Source organism: Bufo bufo, chromosome 1 (assembly GCF_905171765.1).
Source record: "Bufo bufo chromosome 1, aBufBuf1.1, whole genome shotgun sequence".
NCBI lineage: Eukaryota > Metazoa > Chordata > Amphibia > Anura > Bufonidae > Bufo > Bufo bufo.
This window is the reverse complement of record NC_053389.1, coordinates 113,609,817-113,629,234: the sequence shown is the minus strand read 5'-3', so window position 1 is coordinate 113,629,234 and position 19,418 is coordinate 113,609,817. Positions and strand designations below refer to the sequence as shown.

Sequence of the window (19,418 nt, the reverse complement as noted above, 5' to 3'; positions counted from 1 at the left end):
AGCAAAACCAAATAGGGCAGTATTTTATGCTGCACTGTGCTATCATGATACTGAAGACTGTGGTAGAGTTGAATTACGGAGGGTTAAAGGACTAGACTTTCCCTTTTAGTGCTGGATGCAGTGTTTTAACAATAATTCATAATTACTAATGTCCCTAGGACTGAATTACACCTGTTAATCCAGCACCTACCTATATACCTAAGACTTAACTGTTAATAGTATGCTTCTAATATTCCTAGATGTAACTAACTAAATGTTTCAAATTTCAGTGCATCGCAACCATTCTCATCTATTTGATTTACTATTGGGAATCGCCCCACCATATTTATTGATCCAGGGTAAGAAACACTAGTGCCTAGCTGGCTGCGCGCTGCCAGTATAGTATAGGCTCTATGTTTCAATTGTCCCTGTACTAGTTGGCTGCAACAATGCACTGTATTAAAAATGGAGCTTCACGCTGCCCCCCGACATGTTTCGCCGTGTACCGGCGTCTTCAGGAGTTAGGGCAGAGTGTCATGTGACTAAAGAGTGGGAGTGAAGCGCTTGCCGGCCCGTGCCGCGCTGCACTGGATCCTGACACATCATCAGGTGATAGTGCTCGCTTACGTGCACTATGACCCGACGCTGTCTGACGACAGTGCAGCGCGCGGAGAAGAAGATGGAGGACCTGTGGAGCCGCGCCCTTACAAGAAAGGTAAGTATTTTATTTCACTGGCGCTGGGGACATGGCACTGAAGGGGGACAGCCTGGTGGCACTGGGGGAGGGGGACATGGCAATGGAGGGGCAGATGGCACTGGCGGAGTGGCGGACATGGTGGATGGCATGGAGTCACTGGGGGAGGGGCACAGATGGCATGGAGGCACTGGGGGAGGAGGACATGGCATAGAGGGGCAGATGGCACTGGGGGATTGGGGGACATGGCATGGAGGGGATGATTTGATGCCAGTGGGGGGACATCACATAGCAATAGATGGAATGGAGGCACTGGGGGAGTGGGGGACATGGCAATGGATGGCATGAAGGGGCTGATGGCACTGGGGTGGGGGGGAAGCTGATGGCACTGGTGGATAGTGGAGCTGATGGCACTGGGGGAACTGATGCACTTGGGCTGATTGCACAGGGGGGAACAAAGGGTGTTGGGGACTGATGGCAGGGGGTCTGATGAGTTTTTATAAAGGAAAACAGTCTATTAATTAATTTTTTCTTATTAGAGTACTCTATTAATAGTTAAAAATATTTGATAGAATACTCGATTTCTCAAATAATCGTTTACTACAGCCCTACCGTCATTACAGCTGGCACAGAAGTTGTCACTCAGCATTCCTTAAAGGCAGGGCTGTGGAGTCGGTAGATAAATGGTCCGACTCAGACTGTATTTAATATGCGAATGTATTTTATACATTCCTTGAAGGAAAGAAAGGCAACATACATGTCATTACCACAGAACTACTGGCTAGGAAGCTGCTGCCTTCTCCTTTGTGTGCGGATCTTCTGCTGAAGATAGGGCAGTGGGAGGATCCAGGAAGGGGCAGGGGAAGGGGCATTTATTTTAAAACATGATTTCCCTAGTAGAATCCCATAGTCATGTTTAAAGTTTAAACTAACAATCTGAGTTTACAAGTTTTTATAGCCTTAGCTGAATAACAGCTGTTTTTCAAATGGTTTACAGCTTCAGTCTTGAACTATGGACTATTCATTCCCTTCACTTATACAAGTGTCTAGTCCTGCAAAAAACATATTTACTTAATCAGTTATCAGTGAGAGGCTAGGTTAACCATGGGCTTTGCGTTCCCTGTAACAGCGGAACACAACACAGTGGAAAGTATTGCCGCTCCTTAACTGTGCGTTGCATGCCATATAGTGAAGCACATGAAAAGCATGCTTCTTCATGTTCACTTAACGTGTTCGTTTTACGGTAACGTGACGCACTGCATGCATTGGCCTTTACACTTACAGTAGAGAAGTACCGTATTTTTCGCAAAAGTGGGGGAAAAATAGCAGTGCGTCTTATGGGGCGAATGCTGCGACCGTCCGGTCAATAGGCTGAGAGGGAGGAGGGGCTGGGGGCCAGCATCTATTTCTGTAATGGCAGCGGGGCCCGGTGCAGTCACTGTATTCTACTACACCGGGCCCCGCTCACTGTAGTATACGGTAATCATATGTAACTTGTGGGTATTGTTAAAGTATTCCAATCATCTTAAATCTAGCGCTGTACTACTTACTACTAACTTCTTGGCAGTCAGGAGGCCGGGTGAGCGCTCGTAGCGTAGCTCACTACGTCACGCGCCTGCTCCCCCCACTTTATGAATGAAGCAGGCACCGGGCCCCGCTGCCATTACAGAAACAGATGCTGGCCCCCATTCACTACACAGGGACACTGTTAGGGGGGGGGACCTGTGGATGACACATAAGATAAGATGCTATATATGTGTCATCCACAGATGTCCCCACAATGATCCCCCATAACAGTGCCATCCACATATGCCCCCATAACAGTGCCACCCACAGATGCCCCCATAACAGTGCCACCCACAGACCACCATTAGTTCAAAACCCACCAAAAGCACACCTTTTGGTTCAAAATATTTTTTTTCTTATTTTCCTTCGTCTTATGGGCAGGTGCGTCTTATAGGGCGAAAAATACGGTAATTAATTATAACTTTTTGTGAATTGGGATATTTAAACTTGCTTTTTTTTATTTTTATTCCAATTTAAATCTAGTAGGAGTCGGTTCATTTTTTGCCGACTCCGACTCCAGGTACCCAAAATTGCCTCCGACGTCTCGACTCCGACTCCACAGCCCTGCTTAAAGGGATCCGCTCGCCGTAAAAATGCTGTTTTTTTCAGCCGGCAGGATGTTATAGATCAGGAGGAGCTGAGCAGATTGATATATATTTTCTGAAAAAGATTCCGTAAAGGATTCAGTAATTGCACCACTGCTTCGCCATAATACTACCTAGTACTTCTCCCTATTGTTTGCTTGACATTCCTTGAGACTTCAGAGGTGATGGCAATGACACACAAGAATACAGGTGCACGAAACATTTTTCTCTGAAAAAAAAAAAAAAAGATCTTTCAGGACTAGAGGATTTTTGCAAGAGAAGTATGGTTTCAGGGCTCCTACATGGCGGTATGCTTAGTTTGAAACAGTTTTTTGTCTCCCCAAGAACTTAAGGACAGACATGGATGGAATTTAATATGTAACTTGCACCAGTCTACATCAGTTGAAAAAGTTTGGCACAGTTTGGTTTTGCACAAAAATTTGTTTTTGCCACTCTAGCTAAGCATGAGGGGTAGGGTCTCCATAAACTGGTTGTGTAACCAATAATATTGATGATCTATGTTCAGGATAGGTTATCAATATCAGATCAGTGGGGGTCTGACTCCCGGCACCTCTGCCGATCAGCTTTTTAAAGAAGAGCGCTACTTCCTCTTCAAGATTACACTGCATGTCATCGCGCTTGCAGTGTCGCAGTGTAATTACAAGTGCTTTGTCCATTGAAGTGACAGAAGACGCACAGTGTATTCTTGAAGAGGAAGTAGCACTCATACGAGCTCCGCCTCCTCTTCAAACAGCTGATCGGCGGTGGTGACGGGAGTCGGACCCCTACCGATCAGACATTGATAACCTATCCTAAGCATAAGTCATCAGTATTATTGGCTGCACAACTTGCTTAAGCCAGACAGATTTACTATAATTTACTCCATACATTTTCTCAACTAATATAGCTTTTCTGGTATTCAGACTGCCAAAAAAAAATACCCCATTTATAAAGAGACGCAAGCAGACTTTTAATTAAGACTGGCATATGAACACTAGTGTTAATAAATATCCCCCTCGATGTGTCTGCAGTTACAGTTACCACAGAGGTTGCCATCCAGATTTGTTAGTACCGCAGAAAAGTTACAGGTGAAACTAGAAATATTAGAATATCGTGCAAAGTTCATTTATTTCAGTAATGCAACTTAAAAGGTGAAACTAACATATGAGATAGACTCATTACATGGAAAGCGAGATATTTCAAGCCTTTATTTGTTATAATTTGTATGATTATGGCTTATAGCTTATGAAAACCCAAAGTCACAATTTTGAGGTCCCCTTTGCTCAGGGGGTGTGGATTAATTAGCTGACTGCAGTGTGACACTTTGAGCCTAGAACATTGAACCTTTTTACAATATTCTAATTTTAAGTTGCATTAATGCAACTCCTTTTAATTTGTATTACTGAAATAAATGGACTTTTGCAGGATATTGTAATTTTTCGAGTTCCACCTGTATATAAGAACACAGGTAAGAGGAATGCAGGAGAGCCAGACCGGCACCGCAGAGAAAGTATAACATGATTTTATTTTAAGCCATTTTAGGGCTTGTCCAAAATTTTGAAATATCTCTGACGACCCCTTTTTAATTCTTGAATGAATGAGAAAGCTATCTGGTTATGCAGAGATGCTTTCCTCCTACCTGTGTTCTTATATAACTGTTATGCAATTCTAACAAATCTGGATGGCAACCTCTGTGGGAACCGTAACTGCAGACACCTCGGTGGAAGTGGTGGGGGGTTTATTAAGACTGGTGTTTTATATGCCAGTCTTAATTGAAAGTGTGCTTGTGCCCCTTAATAAATTCGGCATATTTATTGGTAGTTTAAACACCAGAAAAGCTATTACCTGGCGAAGATTTGAGCTGTAATTTACGACAATTTCCAGAGTACATTATAGTAAATCTGTCTCGCCCTCATGCTAAGCTAGAGTGGCATAAAACTGTGGGGGGAAAATTCCAAATTTTTGCGCAAAACCAGTCTGTGCCAAACTTTTTCAACTGATGTAGACTGCCATATTAAATTCCATCCAATTTCTGTCTTTAAGCTCTCGGAGATGCTCCTTGACAGCAGAGGACGGCAGAAGGATTTATATTTTCTAGGGGTTTCTGGAGGTAAATGGAAAATGCTTTTTAAACTGATGATTTAGGAGAATATCTAGTTGCATTACTGTCTTGCAGTGAGTGATGTGAAGGCTACGTGTCTCCGTCTCACACTGTGCATGTTCATGGTACAAAGATGGGAAAAAAAGCCCAGATTAATAATTGAATCACCTTCTCGCAGATGCTGGGATGATTGACAGAGAGGAGACCCTGCAGTCTCAGAAGCAGCACGTAGGGCAGCATACGCTGGTAAGGAAAAGGCATTACTGTTCAGTGCTCTGCTTCTCAGCCCCAGCCATTGTGCTCTGATAATCCCCAGCTCATTGACATGCAGCAGATATGTGACTTGTAGCACGCCACAGGCCGCTTTAATCCCTGTAGATCACTATCGTAGATTGTCCTAGAGATTTAGGCTAATACACTCTCACATCTTCCTTTTTGTTTGCAGTCTGCTGAAAAGTCGTTCTTCTGTGTGCGTGAAGCATCTCGCCCACTAATAGCCCTGTCATATTTCTCATTCGTCATTGAATGCTCACATATACAGCCAATTTTAACAGGATCTGCCAAGGATTCAGTTAAAATCTATGGGCAATGCCAATGGTCCCCCGACATCTCCCAGTAAAGAAATAAAGTACCCAATAAATTCATTTTGTATGTTTTAGCAGGACAACCCTCTCACATGTGCAGACGGTCAGCTGATAAGACTAGGGGTGTTTGAGCTGAAACACAAAAACCTTTCTTAAAGGGGTATTCCTATCTCAAAGACTTATGTCATATATATTTATGCCATAAATTTCTGATATACAGGTGAAACTCGAAAAATCTGAATAGCGTGCAAAGTTCATTTATTTCAGTAATGCAACTTAAAAGGTGGAACTAACATATGAGATAGACTCATTACATGCAAAGCGAGATATTTCAAGTCTTTATTTGTTATAATTTGGATGATTATGGCTTACAGTTTATGAAACCCCAAAGTCACAATCTCAGGTCCCCTTTGCTCAGGGGGTATGGATTAATTAGCTGACTAGAGTGTGACACTTTGAGCCTAGAATATTGAACCTTTTCACAAAATTCTAATTTTAAGCTGCATTAATGCAATTTCTTTTAAGTTGTATTACTGAATTTTTTTTCCCACGATATTCAAATTTTTCGAGTTTCACCTGTATGCATGTCTGACCACTGGAACATGTAAGTATCTCTAGTCCAAGCCACCATCTTCTCCCTGTACCGTGATTACAAGTGATGGGAGATTCTGAGATGGGAATACTGCTTTAAGAGTGAAAATGCAAGCTAGAAATGCAGAGTTCATAGAAGTGTCCACGTAGCTGGAAGATCTCCCCCCCCCCCCCCCCCCCCCAAATCTACAGGTTGGGGAGTTTGTACATTTGCTAGATGCCTTAGTCTTCTGTGCTTCCATGAAAGGAGTTATTTTATTGAACACGCTCAGAAACATGTATGGCAAGGATGTCTAGATCTACGTCTGTCCATGTAAACAAGCATAAGTGGTAATCCCCAATCCTCTGTATGTAAACCTTTATTTCAGCAGGTTCCAGAGGAAGTGGTTGATCCAGCCAAAGATCCCAACAATCAAGGTGAGGACGAATTTGAAGAAGCTGAAATTGACAGACCGGAGTTTGAGGAGAAAGGGGAAGTGGGGAAAAATGCAGTGTATCAGAAAGCAGAACAGAAAGTGCTGGTAAGATCCTGACGGTGGAGTCCTATGTAAAGCTGTCCGTGCATGGAGTGTCTTCCTTCAGTCTCCTTAGACCTTAAAGGAGTTGTCCAAGTTATTTTTTATTAATGACCCATCCTCAGCGCAGCCTTCCCTTCATTGTTTACCTGCTCGCTGTCACAGCAGCAAAGGTGAGCAGGTGTAATTGCAAGCCGTCCCATTAATTTCAGTGGGGCGGCTCGTTCCTATTCAAGTGTATAGGAACAAGCTGTCCCATAGAAGTGAATGGGGTGGCTTCTTGTAATTACACCTGCTCACTGTTGCAATGTTGACAGCGTGCAGATAAACATTGAAGGGAAGGCTGCGCTGGCAGTAGTTGATTGGGGGGTGGGGGGATGGCGTGTGGCGGAGAATAGGTAATCAATAAAAATAACTTGAACAACCTCTTTAAGCTCCCCATACACCTTCAAGAACTGTTGGCAGAACAACTGTTTGGCCAATAGCCATCTGTCTCAATTCCCTCCTGGCTTCCCCATATACATACACATTTAGCTTGGCCGAGAGTGTACAGTATGCGTATTCTATTCAGAAAGAGGAGAAAGCTGCAGCCAGACACTTTTGGAGTTGGTTTATCCATATTCATTTTGCCCCATCCTTGTATTTCCGACATCATCTGTTGGTGGGAGTCGGGAGCTTCCCACACTCGGTGTGTCAGTCAAACCCGCCGTTCTCGGTGAGTTTGGCTGACAAAAGATTAATGTGTATGGCCAGCTTTAGATCAAAGAATTCATCAATGACTCTGCACTTGTATGTAAAATCACTCTAACTTCATTTGCAAATGAGTTGTTACAGTAAGGTCCAGATTTAGCACAATCCTCACGCTTACACACTTTGTGCCAGGTTAAATGACAGCAGTGCATGGACAGCATGGTGGCTCGGTGGTTAGCACTGGTGCCTTGTAGCATTGGGGTCCTAGGTTTGAATCCGGCCAAGGACAACATCTACATGGAGTTTGTATGTTCTCTCATGTTTTTGTGTGGGTTTCCTCCGGTTTCCTCCCACACTCCAAAGACCTACTGATAGGGAACTTAGATTGTGAGCTCCACAGTATGTGATGATAATGTATGTAAAGCGCTGCAGAATATGTCAGCACCATATAAGTGAGTAAAACAAATAAATAAAAAATGCTTTTTGAAATAAATATTTTCCAAGAGAAAACAGAACTATAAAGGGGGCAATTTTTAGCCGTGTTCTGGTTCTGTCCGCATCACCTGTGGATCAGTCTTTCCTGAATTGCATGTTCTATTGCTCGGCTGCAGCTACGCTCTCGAGCAGTCCGCAACATGTTCTGTTTTATTCCAAGAAGGGGTACCCTCTCTGCCCCCCACCACACCCACTCCAGTAGCTGAAGCACCTGTTCAAAGAAATCCATATTTACACAGTCCATCCATGATAAATCAGCAGATTTTGGATAACTTTAATCCATCAGTATCTAAAGAGGGTGGGGAATTGCCTAATCCCACTGCCTAGAGTAGTGGTTAAGTAGGGATTGTTCAAAATCTAGTAGACAAGTCAGTGGGGATCTTTAAAGGGAATCTGTCAGTAGTTTCGACCATGCTAAACTGCTGACAGACTCCAGTTAAGACTGAACCTGTCATGATGAAAATGCAGTGCCATCTGCTGACACTGTGGCATAGAACAGGAGGAGCTGAGCAGATTAATATAGTTTTGTGGGAAAAGATTCAGTAAAATTTGTAAGTAGAGTTGAGCGAACGTGCCTTTTCGCAGTTTCGAGTTTTAAGTGAATTACGTAATGGATTCCATTCTCACGGAATCCATCACGTAATTCAATGCCGGCATGCTGCATAATGGCCAGCTCCAAGGGTTCCGTTCTGCTGGCCATACACTTGTATTATGATGGCATGCAAAAGGGAATGCCTCTAAAGGCATGCCGGCATTGAATTACATTTTGGATTCAGTGAGAACGGAATCCATTACGTAATTCACCATGTAACTATCTCTTCCCTACAACTAACTTAAAGTGCAGCACTATGCTTATTACCACTCTTGGGGAACATGTCTGAGCTGCAATACCAGAAGAACCTATAGATAAGGGTAGCAGTGTTTTTGTGGTGTCCGATCAATGTCTCCTCTGGCAGTAGATACCAGAGAAGTATCCGGAAGATGCTGTAAATAATTGTCAGCAGATCTGGTTTCACTGAGGCTTCAAACGAAAAAATCTCTTCTCCATGCTGTCCTTCTATAATATTGTTTTACAGTATTGACTATTAATATACAGTCTTTGCAGCTACCGTGTTGGTGAATATATTCAATAACCTCTGTCACTAGGTGGACATGAACATTGCTCCATTCTGACACTGCCATTTAAATCCCTGGCTCCTGGAAGATAAGAAGAAAGTGAATTTGGTGCTGAAGGCGTTAGCTGCATGTTTGTTCTAGCACTGACGTGGCTCTCTGCGTAGATGTTAACCAAATATAAGCTTGCTCCTACAGTGCCACATGAATTTATTAATGTTCAGTATTTTTCTCCCAATTTCTAATTTCGTAGTAACAAAATGAGAGGAGCATTTTTTTTTTTGTCAGTTGAGTCTATTTGACTCAATTCCTAAACCTCCACAAAAAAAGCAGAAACCTTTTGGTAATGCAATGATTCATTATGGAGGCTTGTGTTGCTTTGTCCTTTTTGAAACACACTCTACTGAAGCATATGGGTCATCTGTTTAACCTCCTCTCTTGGCCTATCACAACTTACTTCCTCTGCATGAACAGAGCAATATACTTGATCTAGTCGTCTTCCGTCATTGCTCAGTCTCAAACTTTAGTAACTTATCCTTCCCACTTTCTGACCACAATCTTCTTTCATTTGCCATAAAGACCTCTCACTTTTCTCATGGCAATCCTACTTTTCACACTTACAGAAACCTACACACCATTAACTGCCAGCTACTTATTAACACCCTACAACTAGCTCTTACCCCAATCACTTCCCTCCCCTGTCCAGACTTGGCTGCCAATCATTACAACCAGACCCTCAAAACCACCCTAGATGAAGTTGCTCCAATATCAATCCGTCCCTCTCGATACAGAACACTGCAACCCTGGCACACACCTGAAACACGTTTTCTCCAGTGCTGCTCCACATGTGCAGAACGCTTATGGAGAAAATCGCAAATATCAGCAGACTTCTTCCATTATAAATTTATGCTCAAAACATATATAATTCGGCTGCCAAACAAAAGTACTTCACCTCTCTCATCTCCTCACTCTCAAATAGCCCAAAACGACTCTTTGACACTTTTCATTCCCTTCTAAGCCCTAAAGTTCCAGAACCTGTCACTGACCTCTGCGCTGATGGCATGGCCACTTACTTCAGAGACAAGATTGTCAGTATCCGGCAGGAAATAATCTCCCAGTCCCCAAATAATTTTAATCCTCCTCCCTCCAAATGCTCTCTCTCTCCTCTTTTGACCCTATAACAGAGGAAGAAGTCTCCAGGCTTCTCTCTTCTCGACCCGCAACCTGTAGCAGTGATCCCATTCCATCACACCTCCTCCAGTCCCTCTCCCCGGCTGTCATCACTCACCTAACTACAATTTTTAACCTCTCTTTCTCTTCTGGTATCTTTACCTCCTCTTTAAAACACTGTATTATCACCCCACTACTAAAGAAACCATCTCTTGACCCGACCTGTGCTGCTAACTACAGACCTGTTTTTAACCTCCCCTTCATCTCTAAACTCCTTGAACGTCTTGTCTAGTCTTTCTTAATAAGCTATCTCTCTGCAAACTCTCTTCTTGACCCCTTACAATCTGCTTTTCGCCCTCTTCACTCTACAGAAACTGCCCTTACTAAAGTGTCTAACGATCTCCTAACAGCAAAAAGAAATGGTGACTATTCGCTATTGATTCTGCTGGATCTCTCTGCAGCATTTGATACCGTAGACCATAAACTCCTCCTCACCATGCTCCACGCAATTGGCCTTAAGGACACTGCCCTCTCTTGGTTCTCTTCCTATCTCTCTGGCCGCTCCTTTAGTGTATTATTCGCTGGCTCTTCTTCTTCTCCTCTTCCTCTTGATGTCGGCGTTCCTCAGGGCTCAGTACTAGGTCCTCTACTCTTCTCCCTCTATACAGCCCCCATCGGACAGACTATCAGTAGATTTGGCTTTCGATACCATCTCTATGCTGACGACACCCAACTATACACTTCATCCCCTGACATCACCCCTGCTTTACTCCAAAACACCAGTAATTGTCTGGCAGCTGTCTCTAATATCATGTCCTCTCTGTATCTAAAACTGAACCTCTCAAAAACGGAACTTCTTGTCTTTCCCCTATCTACTAACTCGCCTAAACTTGATATTTCAATTTCAGGCTGCAGCACTATCATAACTCCTGTGCAACATGCCCGCTGTCTTGGGGCCACATTTGACTCTGATCTTTCCTTTGTTCCCCATATTCAATCACTTACACGCTCTTGTCGTCTGCACCTCAAGAATATCGCCACAATCTGCCCTTTTTCTTACGGTGGAAACGGCAAAGACTCTTGTTGTTGCCTTGATTCATTCTCGTCTTGACTACTGCAACGCATTACTAATCGGTCTCCCTCTCACTAAACTCTCCCCCTTCAGTCTGTTCTAAATGCTGCAGCCAGGCTCATCTATCCATCCAACCGCTACACTGATGCTACTAGTCTGTGCCAGTCACTTCACTGGTTGCCCATCCACCACAGAATACAGTTCAAACTTCTCACCCTCACCCACAAAGCTCTCCACAGTGCTGCACCTCCATACATCTCCTCCCTCATCTCTATCTACCACCCTACTTGTGCTCTCCGTTCTGTTAGCGACCTAAGATTAATAACCTCCATAATTCGTACCTCTCACTCCCGTCTTCAAGACTTTTCTCGAGCTGCACCTACTCTCTGGAATACTCCTGCCCCGGAATACTAGGTCAATTCACAACTTCTCCACCTTCAAACGTGCCTTAAAGACACATCTTTTCAGGCAGGCTTATCAAGCTACCTAAACTGACTATTCCCCGACTAAACCTCTCCCCCACCAACAACTCTGGCCTGAACTCGATCATCTAGTAGTCCCAAACCCAAAGCAGATCGGCCGGCACCGCTCCTGTCAGTTTAATAATGTCTCAAATCCTACTTATCACAATCAACTACCTTATGTGTCACCCCCAATTCCTCATAGATTGTAAGCTCTTGCGAGCAGGGCCCTGACTCCTAGTGTTTCAGTTGCATATTAGCCAGTTAGTTTTGTTTCGTACATGAACCCTATGAATTTGTAAAGTGCTGCGGAATATGGTGGTGCTATATAAATAGATTTTATTATTATTATTATTATTATTATTATTATCTGTTCTTCGACCCAAAGCTATTCCTTTCAACCGCTTCCCCATACACGTGCACACTCAACTTGGCCAAGCGTGCGTGAGAGGAGAATCTGCCAACTCTCAATTTCCCTTGAGAATAAAGGGATAGAGCATGTTGAAATAGAAAATGCTGACCCTTTTTTCTGGACAACACGCAAAGTTGCACACCCCCCCCATACACATTGGAGGTTGGCTGTTCCTGCTAAAATTGGCTGTTTTGGCTAACATTTATCCAGTGTGTTTGGCCACCCTAATGGGTTGTCCGCTTTTTTCTATTGATCTATCCTCAGGATAGGTCATCAATATCAGATTGACTAGACCCCCGCTGAACAGTTGTTTGAGGAGACCGCAGCGCTCGTACGCAACTGCAGCAGTGACCAGGTGTCAATACACCTAAGCTGTCCCATTCACTTCAGTGAGATGGCTCCAACCTTTTCACATGAACAGGAAGGATCCATCCCATAAACATAAATGGGGAGGGAGCTGTTGTAATTGTGATGGAGAGCAGGTAAACACTGAAGAGAACATGGTGCTCAAGAGGATAGGTCATCAGTAGGGATGAGCGAACTTGTGTTTTACAAGTTCGAGTTTGGGTTTTATTACAATTCTGTTATAGATTCCGTTACCATGGGCCATAACTGAATGTGTTATGCAGCCCATAGACTTCTATCAAGACAGAATGCAAAATGGAATGCATCTTAAAAGTTTCCGTTATGCATTCCGACATAGAATTCTGTTATGGCCCGTGGTAACGGAATCCATAATGGAATTGTAATAAAACCCGAACCCCGAACTCGTAAAACACAAGTTCGCTTAGCCCTAGTCATCAGTTAAAGAGTCTCAGAAAACCCCTTTTTCGTGTTGGAAACCACTTTGTATAAATCGATAGTACTGGAGAAGATAAAGAATTGTGTAATATATTTTATTACAGAAAAATGCCTCTTTTCTCCATTTTTAACTCTTCTTTCCTCCCTTCCTATTGCATTGCAGTTCTTAGGTATTTCTACCAGCACTGCTAACTCTCTTCTCCCAGTTCAGTGAGTGTACACAGGTTAATATTACAGAGAAGAAACCTAATGCTGTTGGTCGTATCATTCTTTTAACAATGTAGAAAAAGCCCAGTAGGTCTAGATTGTACATTGCCATGAGTAGGACTAGCCTAGCATTTCACCAGGTATTACAAAGTGCTCTCTGGCAATATTGCAGTATTCTCTCTCTGCATAACATGATCCTTTAGCGCTTTTACCCACTGGATTTCTAGTAATTGATTCTTTTTATTCAGTTCCTACAGGCAGCTGATGCCAAAATGAAATCTAGAGAAGAGCCGGAAGAACCTTACCAGGATGACCAAGAACAGGACATTGTATGATAACATTTGGTTTTTAAAGGGTTTGGCATGGGTAGTGAATTTATTTTGGTGAATAGGAGATATATCAAGACTAGTGCAGGGGAAATAAGAGTTGTCATTAGCAAACCAATCAATCAGAGCTGCAACCCGTTTGGCTGCAATGGCCGGCTCCTCGGGTTTCCCCTTGCACCAGTTTTGATGAATCTCCTGTTTGTTAGTGGCGCAGTACTCCCTTATTTCTCTGCCGCCATTACAGAGAGTGCCCAGAAACGTTTTTTCTATTGAATATGGCACGTGCAGTATTCTGCGCCCTAATTATGTATGTCTTGTAATAAAGTTGTGCTGGTACTGTATGTTTAGGAATAAATATCAGTGCCTCTTAGAAAATGTAGTATTAGGTCATGCTTGCACATAGGGTCCCGTTTACAGATGAAAAAGTCACTTTAAAATAAATGCTCACCATTATCTGCTAGGGTTACTTTCACACTGGCGTTTTGGCTTTCCGTTTGTGAAATCCGTTCAGGGCTCTCACAATCGGTCCAAAACGGATCAGTTTTCCCCTAATACATCCTGAATGGAAAAGGATCCGCTCAGAATGCATCAGTTTGCCTCCGTTCCGTCTCTATTCCACTTTGGAGGCGGACACCAAATGCTGCTTGCAGCGTTTTGGTGTTCGTCTGACAAAACTGAGCCAAACAGATCCGTTCTGACACACAATGTAAGTCAATGGGGATAGATCCGTTTTCTCTGACAGAATCTGGCACAATAGAAAACAGATTTGTCCTCCATTGACTTTCAATGGTGTTCAAGACGGATCCGTCTTGACTATGTTAAAGATGACACAAACGGATCCGTTCTGAACGGATGCAGACGTTTGTATTATCTGAACGGATCCAACTGTGCAGATCCATGACGGATCCGCACCAAACGTGAGTGTGAAAGTAGCCTAACATGTCAGCTCGGAGACTCAGCCTCATGGAGTGTTCTAAGACCCTGAACGATTTAACTTGGAGATTTCTGAGGTATGAAACAAAAATGACTGAAACAGCAAAAATTGCTTTATATAAATAGGCTTGATCAACCAGATGAAAAGCAAAAAATAAATCAATCACTTATTAGGTAAAGGGAACCTGTCGGCATGAGAATGCAGTGTTAATCTTCAGGCAGCATGTTATAGAGCAGAAGTAGCTGAGCAGATTGATATACAGTGCCTTTGGAAAGTCTTCAGACCATTTGACTTTTTTCACATTTTGTTATGTTGTGGCCTTGTGCTAAAATAAAATTAAAATAAAGTTTTTCTCGCTCGTATCATTGGGGGACACAGGACCGTGGGTATAACTGCTGCTGCCACTAGGAGGCGACACTCGGCTGAAAAATGATAGCTCCTCCCCTGCCGGCTATACCCCCTCCAGCCCAGAGAGAGTATATCAGTTTTTAGCTTAGTGTCGTAGGAGGCAGACCTCCCTGCTTGCAGGGCGGCTTCCTTTTTTTTTTTCTTTTTTCCTTTTAGGTATGGGAAACAGAGTCGCCTAGCCTCTCTGTCTACCCGGGGAGCAAGACCGGTGTCTGTTTCCCTCACCACCCGACCTCCCCCAAGAAGTAAAGGTGGACCAGGGCAGCCTAGCTCCCCTGCCTCCCACCAGCTAAAGGGTCACCTGGATCCGGCAAGACCCTCCCGCCATACCAGACTCCTGCTACTTCGGGTGCCAGCTCTGCTGAAGAGATAACCCTGCTGGTCCACTGAGGGAGGGTTAAGAGAAGAGGAGAAGATAGGGTGAGTAATCCGGATAGGTGAGTATTTTATCCCGCCCCCTTCTCCCTTCTCTTCTTCTCACTTAGGGTCCCAACCATCATACTTAGTCCACAGGGCAGCCCTTATAGAGGCTCCCGCTTTTCCCCTTGCGCATCCGTCCGGCCACCATGCTTCCTTAGAACCCGGCTTTGTTTTTGGACTCCCCCTGGTTCGGGTTGCGGCAGCTCCCCGCTTTTCCCCCGGGCCACCGGGGGGTCTCCACGGCCATTCCTAGCAAGTGGGCGCGCCACTCCGGGTCCTTTCATCCTCCGGCCTACCGGAAGTGCCTTGCGGTCGGCCGTGAGTAGCTAATTTAGGCCGCGGCTTCGTCGGATGTCTAGGCTGCAATTCGCCACCTCCCTCCGTGCTTCCCGGCACGGCTCCGTGGGAGTACCCTTATCGCATTCCCTGCGCTGATTCAGGCTGCACGCTTCTGTGGGAACACAGGACCTGGAATCTCCTGCAAACTGGTAGGACGGTTGCATCCCTCTCAAGCCCTGAGACCAGTATTGGGTTTGGTTAGCAGCTATGTCCGAACCCACGAGCGACCCCCGCATGCCACCAGACACCACTTATTATGCATGCACTAAATGCAAAATTAAGTTCCCGCGCGGCCAGCCAGACGCTGTATGCTCCGCATGCTGTGTGCCCAGACAGGTTCTGCCCCCCCGAGCCTACGCAGCCCCATGACCACCCTGACTGTGTGGAACCGGACTGGGCCCGTGCCCTATTCCAGGCAGTGGAGGACCTATCGAAAATATCCCAATCCACCCTTTCCCTCATGGGTCCTTTGGTTGGTTGATAAATCCCTCGCCTGCACAGTCCGCACCTTTCTCGGGCGAACAACTTAGGGGCAGACCTTCGCACAAGTGGCCCAGAGCAGGACATCATTCCACCTCTGACGCCTCAGCAACCCCACCACCACCTGGGTCACGCTCTGACGCATCCTCCCTCCCAGGGGAAGTTCTGTCCGAAGGGGAGATTGGGGACTCTGTTATGTATCCGGAACAATCTTCGAAGATTGCTTCCATGGTGGACAGCCTAGTTACTACGGTGTGTGACACCTTCAAGGTACAGGATGACTCTCCCTCCACGAGCCACCAGGGAGTGTCTTTTCTCTGCTCCAGACAATCTCCTAAAGCCTTTCCCTTACACAACTACTTTTCGGTTGTCATTGCAAAGGCGTGGGACCGTCCAGATCGTCGCTTTAGCACATCCAAGCGACTTGATCTACTTTATCCCTTTCCGGCGGATTGTGTAGCTAGGTGGTTCTCTCCTCCTAAGGTGGATCCTCCGGTCACACGTCTTGCCAAACATACCGCCATTCCTGTGGCCGATAGCTCATCCCTCCAGGATCCCGTAGATCGCCGTATGGAGTCCTTTTCGAAGTCAGTTTTCGCAGCAAGTGGCTCAGCACTTCGTCCCATTTTTGCTTCCGCCTGGGTGGCTAAGGCGGTCTCGGAATGGGCACTCTGGTTAAATCAGGACTTGGCGGCAGACCCCCCTCTAGCTGAGCTCCAATCTTTGGCTTTGCAAATCTCACAGGCGGGGAAGTATCTCTGTGAGGCTTCCTTGGACGCGGGTGCACTTGTTGCCCGCTCATCAGCTCTCGCTGTAGCCTTACGGCGCGAATTGTGGCTTAAGGTTTGGGCAGCAGATTCATCATCAAAGTGTTCCCTTACAGGCCTCCCTTTTTCCGGCTCCCAATTATTCGGGGCCCGGTTAGATGAGATTATCTCTGAGGCTACGGGCAGTAAAAGTACTCAGCTCCCACAGGGCAGATCCAAGTGCACGTTTTGCGCTAAGCCTTCAAATGCCCGGGCTCATTCCTTTCGCCACTTCTCGGGTACACGACCGACAGCAGGAGCCCCTCCAAAGTCCTCCACACAAGACCAGCGGAAGAAGCCATTCTTTCGGCTTCAACCAGCCTGGCGCCTGCGAGCACAGCCTGCTCGTTCCTCGGCCAACAAGCGGTCCTCCGCATGAAGAAGCGCCCCCACCCTCATGGGTGGGGGGTCGTCTACTCCTTTTTCAGGACATTTGGCGGGCCCACATCTCAGACGCGTAGACGCTCAAATTTGTAACCTCGGGTTACAAGATCGAGTTTGCTTCTCCTCCTCCGGAACGTTTTTTTCTGTCCCAGCCACCCAGAGATTCAGATCGGGCTGTCTCCTTTTTCCAGGCAATTCGGTCCCTCCTCACTCGAGGTGTGATCTCGCCGGTTCCCCTGCAGGAACAATCTTCACAGGGTTTTATTCAAACTTATTTTTCGTCTCCAAGAAAGAAGGATCCGTTCGCCCAGTTCTGGACCTCAAGTTGCTGAACCGGTTCCTCCGGATTCAACACTTCAGAATGGAGTCCCTTCGCTCTGTTGTTGCTTCACTGGAGTGGGGTGAATTCCTCTCTTCAATAGACATTCAGAATGCGTACTTACACGTCCCCATTGCTCCGGCGCATCAGCGCTTCCTCCGCTTTGCAGTAGGGCCTCATCACTACCATTTCGTCACCCTTCTCTTTGGCTTGGCAACGGCACCGGAAGAACTTGGAGGTCTTTTCTGCACTTCTGTGAGGAATGTAGCCTCCCTCCACTGCGCTTCTCACTTCCCATTCTCCTTTCCTTTCTGCAATCGGGTCTGGATTTGGGTCTTGCTCTTAGTTCCTTAAAGGACAGGTGGCGCTATCAATTTTTTTCGAGCGTCCTTTAGCAAATCAGGCCTGGTTAAGACCTTTCTTCTAGGGGTGGCTCACACCGTCCCTTCGTATCTCCCCCCTTTGCCCTCTTGGGACTTGAACTTTGTCCTTGGTTCCCTACAGTCTGCTCCTTTTGAACCTTTAGACGCAGTTTCCCTCCGTCTTCTTTCCTGGAAGGTTGCATTACTGGTGGCAATCACATCTATCAGGCGTGTTTCAGAATTGGCGGTGCTTTCGTGTAAGGAACTCTTTCTTCTTCTGCACCATAAGGCAGTGCTCCGCCCAGTACCTTCTTTTCAGCCGAAGGTAGTCTCTGCCTTCCATGTCAACAAAGACATTGTTCTCCCTTCGTTCTGCCCCTCTCACTCACATCCTAGGGAGCAAGCTCTCCATCAGCTAGATGTGGTTCGGGCTCTGTGGATTTACTTATCCATTTCTAGTTCGTTCCGCCGTACGGACTCTCTGTTCGTTGTTCCTGAAGGGCCTCGCAAAGGCTTGGCAGCCTAAAAGGTGACGATTGGCAGGTGGATTCGTTTGGCAATTGCCGAGGCATACTGCTCCCGGGGGAAAGGCACCGCCCCGCGGGATCACGGCCCACTCGACCAGGGCAGTGGGCGCTTCTTGGGCTAGTTTCCACCAGTCTTCTGCTTCGCAGCTTTGTAAGGCAGCGACTTGGTCTTCCTTGCACACGTTCACCAAGTTTAACAGGTGCATTCTTTTGCATCAGCGGACGCTGCTCTGGGCCGCAACTTCTTGCAGGCAGCAGTATCTTGAGCTTCCGAGAGGACAGTTTCCATGGGCGTGTGGTTCTTCCCTCCCTGTGGACTGCTTTGGAATGTCCCACGGTCCTGTGTCCCCCAATGATACGAGCGAGAAAATTAGATTTTTGTGGACTCACCTGTAAAATCTCTCTCGCTCCCACCCATTGATTTCTGTTATTGCTGCAGGTGATGTCTGTTGGTTTGCTGGTACGGTCCTCAGTTCTGGTTCGGTCCTATTGGCATTAATTATGGTTTGTTTCCTGTATGTTTTTCTCCTACTCCTACAAAAATAACTGAAATAAAGTGGCCTAAATGGGAGGAAACGCTCAAAAACCCCAAACACTGTGGCGTGTTTATAACTGGCGGAGCAATTCCTCCACATGTGATCCTTTGCTAACTCCTACTGCTTGGGCACAAACCGATATACTCTCTCCGGGCTGAAGGAGGTATAGTCGTACAGGGGAGAAGCTATCACTTTTCAGCCTAGTGTCTCCTCCTAGTGGCAGCAGCAGCTATACCCACGGTCCTGTGTCCCCCAATGAACAAGCGAGAAAGATTTTACAGGTGAGTCCACAAAAATCTAGTTTTCCCCATCTATCTGCACTCAATACTCCAAAATGAGAAAGTGTTTTAAAGAATTGTTCAATTTTTGCCATTTTTCTCTGTAAATCCTCTCAAGCTCTGTTAGATTAGATGGGGAGCGTTGGCAGACAGCTGCATCTGTGTTGTCTTTGCTGTGTGCTTAGAGAAATTGTGGTGTTGAAAGGTGAACCCTTGAGTCCAGAAGTTCAATCTTCAGACCAGGGAGTCTTGTTTATCACAGTC

The 19,418-nt window shown here is 45.6% G+C and overlaps 1 protein-coding gene across 2 annotated transcripts in view; it reads left to right on the top strand.

Moving 5' to 3' along the window:
* The window catches only part of LOC120997793 (Golgi integral membrane protein 4-like), a 181,592-nt gene that overhangs the window by 135,497 nt on the left and 26,677 nt on the right, over positions 1-19,418 (top strand). The window contains exons 11-13 of one of the 2 annotated variants that reach the window (XM_040428086.1): positions 5,103-5,170; positions 6,471-6,620; positions 13,284-13,364. In XM_040428086.1, the coding sequence (XP_040284020.1) occupies positions 5,103-5,170; positions 6,471-6,620; positions 13,284-13,364 (299 nt within the window). Of the gene's footprint in view, positions 1-5,102; positions 5,171-6,467; positions 6,621-13,283; positions 13,365-19,418 lie in introns of both variants that reach the window. The other variant, XM_040428078.1, reaches the window with a different exon arrangement.